This window comes from Argentina silus, assembly GCF_951799395.1.
Source record: "Argentina silus genome assembly, chromosome: 16".
NCBI lineage: Eukaryota > Metazoa > Chordata > Actinopteri > Argentiniformes > Argentinidae > Argentina > Argentina silus.
Genome location: NC_139670.1, coordinates 17538458 through 17554151, shown reverse-complemented (window position 1 = coordinate 17554151; position 15694 = coordinate 17538458). Strand labels below are relative to the sequence as shown.

Below are 15694 nucleotides of genomic sequence, written 5' to 3'. Positions count from 1 at the left end.
CACACTCATATCAAACAGACCGACAAGATGCAATTTCAATTGAGTGCCTTTCCAGAGTCCAGTTAAGACAATCAAATTAGCGTTCTTTTTGGAGGCAGGTGGAGCAACGAGAGGAGATCTTGGTACAGTTAACCCTTTGTGGATTGGATAAAATGACATGACAAAAGAAGTTTCAGATTTATTAAAGTTATTGGGGCACAAAACTGACGGGGGCACAACATTCACCGCCGATGCAGGTCAACCAGCCACTCTGAGTTGTGTTGTGTATTGTTTTTTGAATGGCTGAGTTGTGTAATGATGGTCAAAGGAGCTGCTATTTAGTTGCTCTCCAACAAGCACTTCGGGTTCTGGTGGCATACAAGCCCGGAGTCAGGATCAGGAGCCAGTTATTCATGTTTTATTTATGCACTTACAAATGCTTCGAAAACTAACCTTGATGTCAAATAATGCAATTCTTCCTTTTATGCGCAATGCTTATGGTAACTTGCTTTCCAGAAATGGTTAAAGTTATGCACTGCATTAAAATCCCATAATAGTCATACTGACATCATTAATGTATTGTGCCAATCAAGCATTCATTTGTAATGTATTATTTTTAATGAATAAAACAACATGACTTGTAAGGTCCTTTGTCTGCCAATCTGTTACCACTGATGGGTGGTTAGAAAGGTAAGGCAAACTCACAGTTTAACAAACACTTTATCATCCAACGTTTCAACAGACCCAAATTACTTTATACATTGGTGGGCAAGAAAGTTTGTGTGATACGCAAGGCCTCGATGTACAGTACCAGTCAAAAGTTTGGACACACCTTCTCATTCAATGGTTTTTCATTCTTTCTTTTTTTTATTATTTTCTACATTGTAGATTAATATTGAAGACATCAAATCTATGAAGGAACACATATGGAATTATGTAGTAAACAGAAAAATGTGAAACAAACCATAATGTTTTATATTTTAGATTCTTCAAAGTAGCCACCTTTTGCTTTGATGACAGCTTTGCACACTCTTGGCAAGGTGTGTCCAAACTTTTGACTGGTACTGTATATGTCTACACCGAAGACCTCACTCATCAGAAAAGGGTCGATGGTCCCCCTCAGTTGAGCCTCAATGGTGTCTTGCAGAGCAGGTGGAGCCGCAGGAACTAGGTTGCTCTGAATCAGGTGCAGCAACTGGTCCATCCCAGTGCTGAGACATCCACCTGATAAAACATGAGTTTTAACTTCTCATTGGCTGGACCTGGTTACAAGATGGCTATAAACATGAGCAAAATGATATAATGGTTATCTGTTCCAATGAATTTTCCATGATGGGGCAATTGACAATGATGAAAATCTGAGCAGCTTGGTAAAAAAAAAACTACATGACATTCAGGTTTTTTATCAATTGAAAATGTATCGTTTGATGTATTGTTGTTCGATTAGAACCCCTGAGTCACGACTTTGTGAGCAAGCTGTAGTTGCTTAATAAATGTACTTTAACATTTAGCAGTCTGTGTATTGCTCATTCATGTTATGACATCTGAAAATTAATACTGAACATGTTTAAAACCAGACGTTAGTGTACATGGTTAGACAGATGTTTGTGGTGTGGTGATCAGTCACTAGCTCTTCCTCATATTGGCATGTTTGGCAACAGAAAACATTCTGATTAAATATGTCAGCAGACATTGAGGATCCCTTGATTGTTTTGTTTTAATGATAAATATAACAAAACAAATATGCAGTTGCAGACACAATGTCATTTTACCAAAATTGGACTGTATGCGGTCTCTGTGCAGTCACAATCTGACTAGAGGATCCCCTACTAATTCTTTGTCTGATACAGATCAAATTGTTTTTTTTGTGTTAAAATTTCCCTTCAGGGTTGTTGTGGTTTGTGAACTGTCAGCCGAGGACTACATCTCTTATCTTCATCAACCATGTTTACACCGATCATTGTGAAGGAGACCCTCCCTTCAGCTGGTGTGTGACCCCTGACCCAGCCGCAGTCAGAGGTAATAAGGCAACCTCACAGAGAGATGAACACACCCGAAACACAGAGAATGATGGTGAATAGTGTTCATTGGTTTCGGTAACAGAGAAGTAAAGGGCAATGTGTTAGACAACAGTAATAACAAGTGAAGGACGATGCAATCACAAAGTCACAATTTGAATTGTGGTAATGTGTGGGAGTGAAGAGGGTTTTAGGCCATCACAGCACAGTCTCTATTTCTATTTAATATAGCTACATTTCTGTGTCCTTTTAAATACTATTACTGTGTAAACACACAGGGTGATGGTCAGAAATGCCTGATTGATTCCTGTCTGATGTATGAGACATGCAGAGAAGATAAATAGATGAGTTTAGAACTAGAGTATGCGCCTGTTCTCCTGGTATTTTATTATTTTATAAAATGACAGTACACCACATTATGTCATGTCCTTCCAGGAGCCAAAGAGATTTAGCAATTTCTCCTAGGCCAGTAGGTGGGCAAAACAGCACACAATCATACAAATAGCTCAGAAATATAATGATGTGATTGGGGTCACAATAGGCAAAGATGAGTCAAGACAACATGGAAAAACAGAAATAACAGGAATTGAGATACAGGATTTTTCTATTTAAATTGAGTATGAAAAGTGGTTGGTGTCAGAAGAGTGGAGTTTGATAACTTGTTGGCTGCTCTAAACAACATTGACACTGTTACGAAATATTACACTACATTGCTTAACCCAAACAAACAAGCTTACATGAGAGGGAAAAAAGAGGCAGCTTGTTTTGTATTGTTAGTAGAGAGGTGAGAAGTGTGTATATTGTACCTATATATATATTATAATATAATATATATATTGAGTGTACAGTTGTAGTTGCAGTTAGCAAAGGACTGTTTTTCTTTTGTGGTAGCTGGGTGTCAGCCAGTACACAATTCTCAGACAGTAGGTAATGTTCCTTATACTTTATGCAAGATGAAAGTACAACTTAGTGTAGCTTGTATAGTGTGGCTTGTATGTATGTATGTGTTGTTTGTTCAGGCTTATGTTTGAACATGAGGAAATGTGAATTTATGGCAATACATGACTGCCCTCTAGAGGCTGTTCATTATAATCCAGTTAAATCTGTGGTCAAATACATTGGCATCCATGTCATCCAGAATTTATCTAAATATAATCTAGTTACTTAAAACACACTATTTGAAAAAGGCTGCCATGGTTAAAGAATATGAAGCGGGTTGTCTGCAAGCTATTTATTATGACTATCAATGCTACATTGAAGGTTAATTGGTTGAAATCCTTTCTCAGCAATGGTGACATTGTTTGGGATTGTATCCCCATAAGAGGTATTTAAAAACGATTGGTGGTATTCAAATTCTTCTATCTTGGTCATGCTGATACATAGGGGTAGAGTATGAATTTGCTGAAGATGATCTTAGGAAACCAGTCACTCTCTATCAGGCTCCTGTCCTCTACCTCCTTGCCTGCCCTCTGGTGCCAAGTTGCTGCACAATACCTCTAGATGAACTTTGCAGAAGGGCATGTTGGCAGGGTTGACGCCCTGCAATGAAAAACACATGGCCCTCCTTTTTTGTGTGTGTATGAGAGGATGGACAACACAGATAATTGGGAGGAAAAGTCAATTATTTGGAGAAATGTTACGTTTTGTTTGTGTATACAGTGAGAACGTACGCTTATGGCTGGCTGTACTAAAACTGACCTTTTTCTTCCATTACAGAAAATGCCGTAACCTTCCACTTTCAGTTTAACTTGTTAAATCAACAATTATGGGAATCATGTGAAATGGTATATATGGTCACATTATCTACCGAATTAATGAGAAGACACAATACAGTATATGCAGAAAATGTAATGTTGGCATTTTCTGAACAACTATAATATGTAGGCAAAACTAGCCAAAGGCGATGATACTCATGACTGGAGCGCCTAATCAGACAGGTGTCAAAAGACAGGCGGCAGAGGGCTTATGTAAGCACAAAGTACATGCACAGGAAGACGACAGCTTGCTTCGCTAGTTTCTCCCTGACACAATCCACCCCTCATAACTTCGCTCGTTGAATATTGGGTTTATCCACCCGCCATACACATCACGCTTGTTTACTAACGCCACTACACTACAAGATTTCACTCAGATTGACCCATAGATGATGCGCTGATCGGCTACTGCGCAAACCCGATGTTCGCGAACACGGCAATTGCCTGAAACAGGACCATCGTAGCGATCGATTGCTACGGCCTGAATCTTGTGCCGTAAAGATGGATGCCTGCCGAAATACCTAGGTAAATAAACACATTCATGACCATGTATCTAATTGTTTTAATTGTAAAAGGGTAAATAGGGGAGTACAACTTTTCATTTTGCCTGTTTGCCGCAATGGATCGAGTTTTAAAAAATGCACAACTGCAGTGCTACTGTCTCATGTAACGTTCGTGCTGCATCCCTGGGCAAATTAGCAGTAATTTCACTCAAGTAGCCTAGGCTAAACCACAGTAACATTTAATTGTTTCCGATTGCATGATGATCCAATCTGTGTGGTTAAATTGTCCTCCGCAATGTAATCGTGTCTGTGCAAACAAGTGATACAAAAACCGACTTCCCTGTCGTTACGAATGAAAGATCAATTCATTGTCGTCGTTTGCCATTTTACCCCAAATCACCAATAAAACAATGCCTTATTCCAGGTATACATTTTCAAGGGTGAAATAGTCGATCTATTTCTCCCTGGTCCATTTGACTGCCATCTGTTATGAGCCAATTAGACAAAGTAGCAGACGTCTTTTGTGATCTGTTTATCACCAATGTTTTTATTTTCTCTCTCGTTAAAACAGGTTTTTAAACGTGGAGTCCCTCTCCTGACAATTCATTGTGCAGTTGTAAGCATATCATTCTTTGAATACTGAACATACTCTCCAATAGTTATACCAGCGCAGTATTTTACACTGTCAAAGCAATTTATTATGGACCATATGAAATGATACAACGTTGCTAATACCAGTATATCTCTCTCTCTTCCTGGCTAGCCCTGTCTCGGCCAATGCTTGCTGCACAACAGCATGAACACAGAAGTGTCGGCTCAACTTTTAGTTCTGGCAAATGAAAATGGAGGAGGTATCAATGTCCAGCCTGGACAACAGCAAGCTGGAGGTAGGCGTTTTTTGTTCTGATATGTGAAATTATGTGTAACCCTTTATACAGCCTGCATCATTGCAAGATCAGAGTGTTGAATACAAACATTGTCCTCCCTTTCGCCTAGGGAACTAAGAATACAGCAGCACTGCCTTGCAATTCATTACGTATACACTATATTGCATCCATTAATTGGGGGTGGGGGCAAGGGGGTTTCACCCTCCATTATATTTTCACCAAATTTAGTTTTATACTCCAATAAAGGCTTGATTATTTGGATTGTGTGTAGACTAATGGATCCTGCCCATACCCTCCTTGCAGGGCCTAGCTCAGGACATCCTGTCTGACCTGGTGGAGGACGCCTGCCTTGGCCTGTGCTTTGAGGTCCACAGGGCTGTCAAGCAGGGCTACTTCTTTCTGGATGACACGGACCAAGAAAGCATGAGGGACTTTGGTTAGTATCTCTAATCTATCCGACTAATCCTTAATTCATTTGTTAAAATGAATACTTTGAGGTTTATTCTACTTATCAGTCATCTAGATTAAACACTTTCATACCATCTATTGATTACTTGTCATTGAGTATGTCTGTGCCCTCTGGCACCCCTTGGTTTTGAATACCATGTTGTCTTTTCTTAATTTTTCTTTATTTTCCTTTATTTCTGGTAGAAATTGTGGACCAGCCAGGAGTGGATGTGTTTGGGCAGGTGTACAACCAGTGGAAGAACAAAGAGTGTGTGTGTCCTAACTGCAGCCGGAGCATCGCTGCGTCACGATTCGCCCCACACTTGGAGAAGTGCCTGGGGATGGGACGCAACAGCAGCCGTATCGCCAACCGCAGGTTAGCCAGTCACACACTCAGTGCCCTCCAGAAGTACTGGAAAGAGCAAGCATTTTGTCTTCTTTTAGCTCTATACTCTTTAAATCTGGATATTAACTTGGCCACCCTAGAACTTTCCACTTTTTGGCTCTGAAGAACTCCCTAGTTGCTATGGTAGTATGTTTGGGGTCATTGGCTTGCTGTATGATGAAGCGCTGTCCAATGAGATTGGAAGCATTTGCTCATACTTAAGCAGACAAGATGTTTCTGTACACTTCAGAATTCATTCTGTTGTTGCCGTCAGCAGTTACATCATCAATGAAGACAAGTTGAGCCAGTTCCAGTGACAGCCATACACACCTAATCTGGGTATCCGGTTACTGTTAACTAACTCGTGGTTTACACCTTGCAGTGTAGCCTCTGTATTTCTGCTGGTGAAGTCTTCTGTGGATGGTGTTCCTGTTCTGTGGGACAGTCGTTTTGGGGGTTTTCTTAATTATGGTGAGCATTCTCTGGTCATCCACTGTAGAATCCACTGTCTGCCTTGGCCTAGTAGGCCGTTTGCGATTGGTCTTCATGTTGATAGACACCAATAGCAGACTCCAAAGGAAAACGTAAAGGCTAGAATCAATATTTTAAATTTACAGTTATGCCTGCAGAAATTATGTGACGGAACACACCTGACTAACCAGAAACAGCTGTCAATGTTCCACTGTCCACCTACTGGTTCCCTGAAATAGAAAGCTGTATAAAAAAGGGTTGCAATTTCTAAATGGTGAAACCAATCATAGTAATTGTTTGATTTCAAGTGTTTGCTAATATTCCATTCTGCAGAGGGACACCTTTCTAGTCTATCAGGCCATGTGTCTGATTATCTTGAGGCCTTTTGCCCCTTTGTCGTAATACACGTATGTTGCAGACTATCAACACCTGTATTTTGTGATAGAGTTTCTGTTCACATGTACTGTGTAGCTCCAGTGATATTTCCAGTGACAGATGCACAGCAGATCTAATACATTTTCATTAGTTATATGATTTTATGTTATTTAAAGGAATGGTTCAGTATTTTGACACTAACATTCGTTCTAGATATACCGTTTTTTTTCATTTGTCAAGTAAGTGGTGTTGATCATTCCAAAAACAGTCGACTGCTCAGAGTGCTACAAAAGGCTCTTTAATTATGACATCCTTCACAGTGGTGCTGTTTCTTGTACCCACTTTTGGGAGTTTTACATGTTGCAGTGGGCCTCTTTTAAGTTTATTTCCGCGGGTCGTAAAAAGTTAGGATGACATGAACGGAAATAAATACTGAAGGCTTTGAATTGCCATTGAGGTGATACTATGAGATTTCGCAAAACTGCTTGTTTTTGTGGGAAATAATATAATAGGTTTAGGAATTTCGCATTGAATATAAACCATAACAAACTATGGAAATGTGCTAGATACCTGAGGAAGAAGCTTGAGGTGAACTGCAGTATGGCTTCTCGTTTTGTTGTTTTAGACTACCTAACTGCTTATAGATATGCTTTCCAATTATTGAACTGATATATTATATCAGTCACCAGTAGGTCAGAGTTTAAAAGGTTCATACTTGTGCAACGATTTCCCCGGGGTACCATGACCTTCTCCAAACATTTTATTTTAGGTGTTTCACCTTGGTAATACAACCACCAGTGGGCATCATTAAGCAAATCTAATGGATGGGCTTATTGTGAAACAGTAGCTCATATCTGTGTCTGCATTTGCCCAATTTGTGAGCTGAAATTAATTGTATATTTTAATTTAATTAGTTTTATTGTAATTGCTTTTTTCCATTCAGAATTAACAATAATGGCAACCTGGATGAATTATGTGAAGAGTATCTTATGAGTTGTTGTTTCAATTTGGAAAAGGACAAATTATTGTCTGATTGGAGAAATTCAAAATGATGTCCTTGGATAAACCTTAATTTAGAACAATATATGTGGCAGTGTGTCAGCGAAATTGCATATGAATTAACACACAGCGATATAACTCATAACTCATTCTCAGTTGATTCCGCACATTTCAGCAGTAGGCTACATGGACACAGTGTGCTCACAAAGCAAAGAGCGCAGTTTGTGTCATACATTTTCCACTCTGGCTCAAATTATATTTTCACTGTTTTACTACCTGTGTCCAACAAGTCATTTGTAGTTGCCCACTGTCTGTATTTGACTGTTCTTTTTCCGCCCCTGCCAATCATAATATGGATCATAGTTGGCTACAATATTTTGATTCAGCTCCTGTGTAAAAAAGCTCATTGTTTTCAATTCACCAACAAAAGCGTGACAATTTATCTAGCCACTAAGTCTTTTAGAAATGCATTTTGAATGCTGAGTACAATCCAGTTCCACTCCTCCCCTAGAACAGTAATGTTCTTAATTTAACAAATTCTGTTAGTTCATAGAAGATTGACATGCAAACATTGATTTTACTGTAGCCAAAATGTTACATATTTTATAGAGCTGTTATCAATTTCATTATACATCACACAAATAATAAAATGTTTGTGTTCATTTATGCATTTGGAATTATGTTTAGGCTAATGTTTGGGCTTTAGGAGTAGCCTAGCCAGTGTGATATCTAGATACAGATCTGATATCACATACAGTTTCAAATGCAATCTATCACATCCTTCACAGCTTTTGTCACCGCCACTACTTATTTTAAACCTAAATCAAATTATTTCACGTTGTAAAAAGTATCACATCAGGTTCAGTGATGGCGGCTCTTGTGCGCCAGTGTTTGTTCTTGGAATATGTAGTTCATAGTGCTATTTTTGTATGCAGGCTTGTACCCTTAACATTTTTACGAAAAAATTATATCCTTGGTTGGTTTTCTGAAAAGTTTATATATCATTAATAACACCAATGTCAAGTCTTTGTATTTAAGTGAAGTCATTGATGGTACAAAGCCTCTATGGTACGTCTCCTGTACAAATTTGCACTTCTGGTATCAGTGCATCATACCAGGGGGGTGGAGACTTTGGCTCTCTATAGGGGGACTATGTATAAAAAGTGTTGTCATTTCTAAATGGTGAAACCAATATGTACACAAATACCCTCAAATAAAAGCTATGAATCTATACGTTAACTCTAATTGTGATTTCAAATCCAAACTTTTGGAGTATAGAGCCAAAAGAAGAGAAATTCTTCACTGTCCCAATACTTTCGGAGGCCACTGTATAGATTTTTAATGACTTACGAGTCCTGTGCCAGTCACACAGCTTACATATATCTACTAGTGTTGTTTTCGAGATATGATATTCTGACCACTTTTCATCTCTTGCCTCCATAGATTTATTTTCACCATAATCATGGCAATAATACAGGGGGGATCTCTAAAAACGTTTGATCAGATGGTGATAGATACATGCGGTTTTCACTATTGTTTTTCTAGAGTATTAATTGAACATGTGATGCCATATCATTGTCACTGAATCTCATGTCTCCCTTTCACAGAATAGTCACTGGTAACAACACCAACAACAAATCAGAGAGTGACCAGGAAGACAATGATGATGTCAACGATAATGACTGGTCCTATGGAGCAGAAAAGAAAGGTAAAGAGTAAGCTTTCACCCTCCTCCAGGGTGCCCTGTTGATTACCACCAGGGACAGTCAGTTCCATGTCAAATGTACTCTAATGATGAGTTAAATGTTCAGTCTCCGTTATGCTGCCTTTTAAGTACAGTGGGATATAGTGGGAGTTATTGATGTGATTGTATATAAATCCTTGATATAAATCCATAAATGTTTTCCATGTCTTATTCAAACCTATACCCTTACCCATTTGCTTTACAGCCAAGAAGAGAAAATCAGATAAGGTACTTTTACATTATTTGAAACATCTTAATCATTGGTATTTTTTTCTTATTTCTGTAGGAATGTTGTTGACCATCCTGCTTTCATAAATGCTTAATCTAGCCTTAAAGAAGTCCAGTGCCTCTCCTGATTTTCAAATAAAAGTCAAGAAACATTTTAAATGGGATTATGGATAATTTAGTTGTTACCCACCAATATCAGATCCCTGTAGAGGAGCATGACCAAATGTAGAGAGCAACACAAATGGAGCTATGTCATGTGCCATGTTGTGGCATTTTCACATGCAGAACCTGATACTGATACTGTATACATAGTGATCAAGGATGGACATGAGCAGCATATGAGCAGCATAACTAAAACAACAAAAAATGATTTGCAGCTATTCATCATTTAAGCAATAATGGCAGAGGCCGTGATTTATCGTCAATATTGTCACTCGTAGGAGGAGTTCTTGGCACGACCTGCAGTGTAGTGCCGGCAAACCCCTGAAAAGTGACAATATTGATGATAAATCATAATAAATCATACAACGGTTACAAAACAAATCCGAAAATTGTGACAAGAAAACAATGCTTCAAATATTTATTTCCTGATAGATTGTGGTGGTTTCTGCCCTGCACTGACAAATATAGTTCCCAAAACTACAAATGTTGTCAAGGGAACCTGATACACAAATCAACTGTGGCAAAAGGAATATCATAATAGATGACTTAATCATGACATTATTGTTATTAAATCATGGCTTTGAACGCCTCTCGGCCAATCACAAGTTGATTGCTATAAGGTTAGACAGTTACTAAAGTAGTCCAAAAAGTTGAATTTTGTAACATAGCAAAATGCAGTGCCCTCAGTAAGTATTGGGAAAGTGAAGCATTTTGAAATACAGGGACTATGTATAAAAAGTGTTTTAGTGTCATTTTTAAAATGGTGAAAGCAATATGTACACAAATACCCTCAAATAAAAGCTGAGAATCTATACTTCAACCTCATAGTAATACGCTGGTAAAGTGGAACGTCACTTGAGACAGCCAAACAAACGTTCAGCACTGCAAAACTGACATGAAAATGATAATATCTGGCTGCTAAATGTACTCCCAGCATAATATAATTGAATATTCTTCATTATTTCGCTTTCCCCATCATCAGAAACATAGAGCGTGTGTAAAACAGCGCAGGTTAGAAGATTTATTTTCCAAAATCATTTTTCAGCTATATTAGTGACAGTTAACCACATTACTTGTATTTGCACACGTCTCGAATATCAAATACAAATATTTTATCACATTCAACAATCTACAATCTAGCTAAACTAGCTTTATTTACAGTATCCTATGGAGCTTTCTATACAAGCTTGCTATGTTTGCCTCCAGATATGTTTCCGGCTTCATAAATTACAGATTGTGGCTTTAATTAAGTCTTTCTTTGTTTTGTGTACACATTTTAAAATGTCTTTACTTTTTCTGGCAGAATCCAAACTCACCCAGGAGATCCAAATCATTTAAACATAAAAGTGGTAAGTCATCATGAATCATAGATTTACTAGTTGGTTGCATAGCCTAAACTCACCATATGTGATACCCTGTGTCATTTAAATGAGCTTGAAAAAAAAATTCTGCCCACATGCTGGTGAGTTAAAGCTATACGGTCTGACTCTCTGGCCTGGTCCCAGATCTATTTGTGAGAGTCAACTCCTTTCATTATTGTTGTAATGCCAAACAGTCTGGACTGAGTAAGTTGTGGACTGTAGCTCATTTTACATTAGCATCCAAACAGATAGTCACTGCTACAGTATAGTTTGGTTGGAGTGGAGAATTAAGATGATGCATGAAACCTGTCTGTCTCTGCAGCTATGATGGGCCCCAGACGTCGTATGGAGAACCAGGAGAGCCCGCGCATGCTGATGAAAGACGAGGGGTTTCCTCAGTAACAAACAGATGGAAAAATTAATAATCCAGTCTGGCTCTTTTTGTTTTAAGTGGACTAGTGACATGTATAGTGCCACTGACCTGCCTAAGCAGTCCAGACATCCCCTGCAGTTTACATGACCTTTTTTTTTTTTTTTTCTGAAATCATGGAGCCAACACTCACTATTTTTGTTCATATTGATAGATAGCTCTATAGACTTGGCTCTGAAAGTGTATTATGCACAGACTTTGTAAAATGTGATCAGACGATAAGTGTCTTTTTTCTTTTTTTCCTTTTTTATTACTTGGTTTTGGAAAAGTGCATAATTATGGAAGACAAAACGACAGTTAAATCCAGTACTCTCGTCACATTACAGACAATCATGATTAATGGTTTGTCAATGTATTTATCTAAAACTGTCCATATTCAACCCAATCAAGATCATGATTCTTCAACTAATGAAAGTATGCTTGAGAAGGGACACCTGACCTGACACTTGTTATTCACCCCTGGTAATGTACGGCAAACTCCTAATCATACAAACAAGAGGTTTGCTGTGAACGGTGGGTTTATATCTAGTTTCATTGTGGATGGGTAGTTAGGCATGTATTGTAAGATGTCTTTGTATCATGTGTTTACATTGTAAAGGGTTACACATACCCTGTGTGTGGTGTGATAGTGTAAATATTCACATAGTTAAAATGCTGCTATCCTGGCTCTGTTTGTTCATTGGTCTAGTGTAATAAATGATTTGTTACCTGTCCTCAGGTGTGTAATAATGATTTGAACTGAGAGCAAAGATATTTCAATGGTACGTTTTAGTTTTGAGCTTAGCAGTAGAATATGCATCTCCGGACTTTTTAACGTTTGACAATAAAGTCCTTCTCAGGTAATCTCAGAGTTAACCTGATGGGTCTAATAATGTAATCTAATCCTGTTGCATTGGACCAAATACAACCTCATACAGGCAGGAGAAATAATAAATGTGTTAGTAAAACTTAACTTATGTTGTTGGTACATTTTACAGTTAGATTGGTGTGAATAGCTTAAGAGGTGGTTAAAAAATGTCATCTGTTGATTCCTATAGACCCGTTTAAAAGTACGAGATGTTTAAAAAAAGTTGAAGAGGTATCAAAACCAAAAGTCATAGCAACGCAGAGCTGCACTGGGAAGAATTGGAATAATAACTAGAAAACGAAGATCCAGAAGAAACTTTGTGGGCTTGCAAAGTCTTATTTTGGTAGTAGAAAAAGTGTAAAAATGGTTTGGATGGATGATAGACAGATGAATAAAAGATGGTCAGAGGGGAGAATACCCAAATAGATGAGAGAAGGTTAGAGGATAAGGAGGTAGATAGATAGACAGAGACAAGTACAGCTCGAAACTTATAAATGGTATGAAAAGGTTTTTTCAAGCAAGTCAAGTTACACAAGTCTGGGCATTTAAAAGTTTAATCTGTGATTTTGATCTGCATCAAGGGTCATTTCAATTCACATACGTACTGTATACAGTGCCCTGTGTAAGTAATGGGACATGGTATCTTCTCTGGTGATGCTCTGCCAGGCCTGTACTGCAGCCATCTTCAGTTCTTGATTCTTTTGATGATGTTTTGCCTTAAGTCTCCTCTTCAGCAAATGCATATTCTATAGGATTTAAATCTGGAGATTGACTTGGCCAGTCAACAACTTTCCACTTTTAGGTCCTGAAAAACTCCTAGTTGCTACAGTATGGCAGTTTGTTTCGGGTCATTGTCCTGCTGTATGATGAAGCACTGTCCAATGAGTTTGGAGGCATTTTCTTGTACTTGGGCTGACAAGTGTTGTCTGTACACTTCAGAATTCAACCTGCTACTGCCATCAGCAGTTGCATCATCAATGAAGACACTGAGCCAGTTCGAGTGGAAGCCTGTACATGCTCAAGCCATAACACCCCCTCCACCATATTTCACCGATTAAGTGTTATTGTGTGGCTATTGGGCAGTACCTTTTTTCCCCCACACTCTTGCCATCACTCTGGCACATATTAATATTTGTCTCATCTGTCCACAAGACCTTTTTCCTGATCCCTGCAGGCTCTTGTAGGTACTTTTTAGCAAACCGTAACCTGGCCTCCTCTTTTTGTGGCTAACTAGTGGTTTGCACCTTGTTCTGCTGGAGAGTGTTCCTGATCTGTGGGACAGTTGTTTTGGGGGTTTTCTAAAAGGGTCTGGAAAGTCCACATTAAATGGTTCCAATTGTGGTTTATGTCAAAGTTGAGTATCATTTTAAGCATCCACCACAATTTTAACTCCCCAAAATTTAAAAAAAAGTATGATAAAACACAAGTTCTTGTTAGGCTCAACTTTCTCGTCAGACAGTTCTGAGGGCTGTATGGGTGTGGCTTTGCACACTTGATTGACAGCTCTCTTTCAAAGCCTGCTACATCGCACAAACTCACATGGCTAGCTACAGATGGCACTAGCAGGGAGAATCTCATTCATAACATAACTAAAGGTTTCTCCCTGCGTTGATCCCACCCAATTTAGCCCCAGTGATTGTATGTGATGGAAAATGGGGAAATGTTTCGATTGATATATCTTGAAATTCCAATGTAATACATTTCTCATTACTTTTTGGTGCTTATTATATGTATACAAGTCCCCATATAACATAATTACAAGGCAATCAGGCAATTGACTTGTCAGATCATTCATTGTTAACGTTCTTCAGTCGTTCACTGTAGAAGTCTTCTTTGGCCTACCAGGCCCTTTGTGATTTCTGAGCTCACCAGTGCTTTCTTTCCTTTTAACAATGTTCCAAACTGTTGATGTTGGTAAGTTTAAGGTTTTGGTGATGTTTTTAATTTATTTATTTAGGATATTTCAGCCTCATAATGGCTTCCCTGACTTTCATTGATGTCCCTTTGGTCCTCATGTTGACAGACACCAATAGCAGACTCCAAATGCAAAGCCTAGAATCAATACTAGGTTACAGTTCTGGAAAAAGGTCTTCTGGACAGATGAGACGAAGATTGAGGGCAAGAGTAAAGTGAGGAGGGAAAAAGGATCTGCCTAAGATCCACAGCATACCACCTCATCTTTGAAACATGGTGGAGGGGGTATTATTGCTTATTATATATATCATATATACGCACTTTATTAGGAACACTACTAATAATGGGTAATTACTCCCTTTCCTCTCAAAACAGCCTCAATTCTTTGTGGCATTGATTCTACAAGATGTTGGAAACATTCCTTTGAGATTCTGGTCCATGATGACATGATTGCATCACGCAATTCCTGCAGATTTTTCAGGTGCACTTTCAAGCTGTGAATCTCCTGTTCTACCACATCCCAAAGGTGTTCTGTTGGATACAGATCCGGTGACTGGGAAGGCCACTGAAAAACACTGAACTCATTGTCATGTTCATGAAACCAGCTTGAGATGACTTTTGCTTTGTGACATGCATTATCATGCTGGAAGTAGCCATTAGAAGATGGGTAAATTGTCGCCATGAAGGGATGCACATGGTCAGTAACAATACTCAAATAGGCTGTGGCATTCAAGTGATGATTGATTGGTATTAACAGGCCCAACGTGTGCTAAGAAAACATTCCCCACACCATTACACCACCTCCACCATGAGAAGGTGTACAGGTGTTCCTAATAAAATGTTCGGTGAGTGTGTGGCTCCCATTGGAACTGGTCTTCATTGCAAAACTTGTTTTCATTGATGATGTTACTGCTGACGGCAGCAGCATAATGAATTCTGAAGTGTACAGAAACTTAGTCTGCAAGCAAGTACAAGCAAAGGCCTCCAAACTCATTGGATGGCGCTTCATCATACAGTAAAACAATGACCTCAAGCAACTAGGGAGTTTTTCAGGGCCATAAAGTGGAAGGTTCTTGACTGGCCAAGTCAATCTTCAGATTTAACATAAAACATGCTTTTCAATATGAGCCGTTTAAGGCTCATATTGGAAATTGCCACCTCTGGCCATCGAGGCGAAATTCAGTCCCCCC

General features: G+C 38.7%; 1 protein-coding gene across 1 annotated transcript; it reads left to right on the top strand.

The window, feature by feature from the left end:
• Positions 1-4132: 4132 nt before the first annotated feature.
• Positions 4133-12456, top strand: atxn7l3b (ataxin 7 like 3b). The gene is made up of 9 exons (XM_083688125.1): positions 4133-4276; positions 4826-4870; positions 5018-5141; positions 5445-5577; positions 5793-5964; positions 9426-9526; positions 9768-9790; positions 11256-11301; positions 11636-12456. The coding sequence occupies exons 3-9, from the start codon at positions 5091-5093 to the stop codon at positions 11713-11715; spliced, it is 606 nt and encodes a 201-aa protein (XP_083544251.1). The 5' UTR covers positions 4133-4276; positions 4826-4870; positions 5018-5090; the 3' UTR covers positions 11716-12456.
• Positions 12457-15694: the final 3238 nt, after the last annotated feature.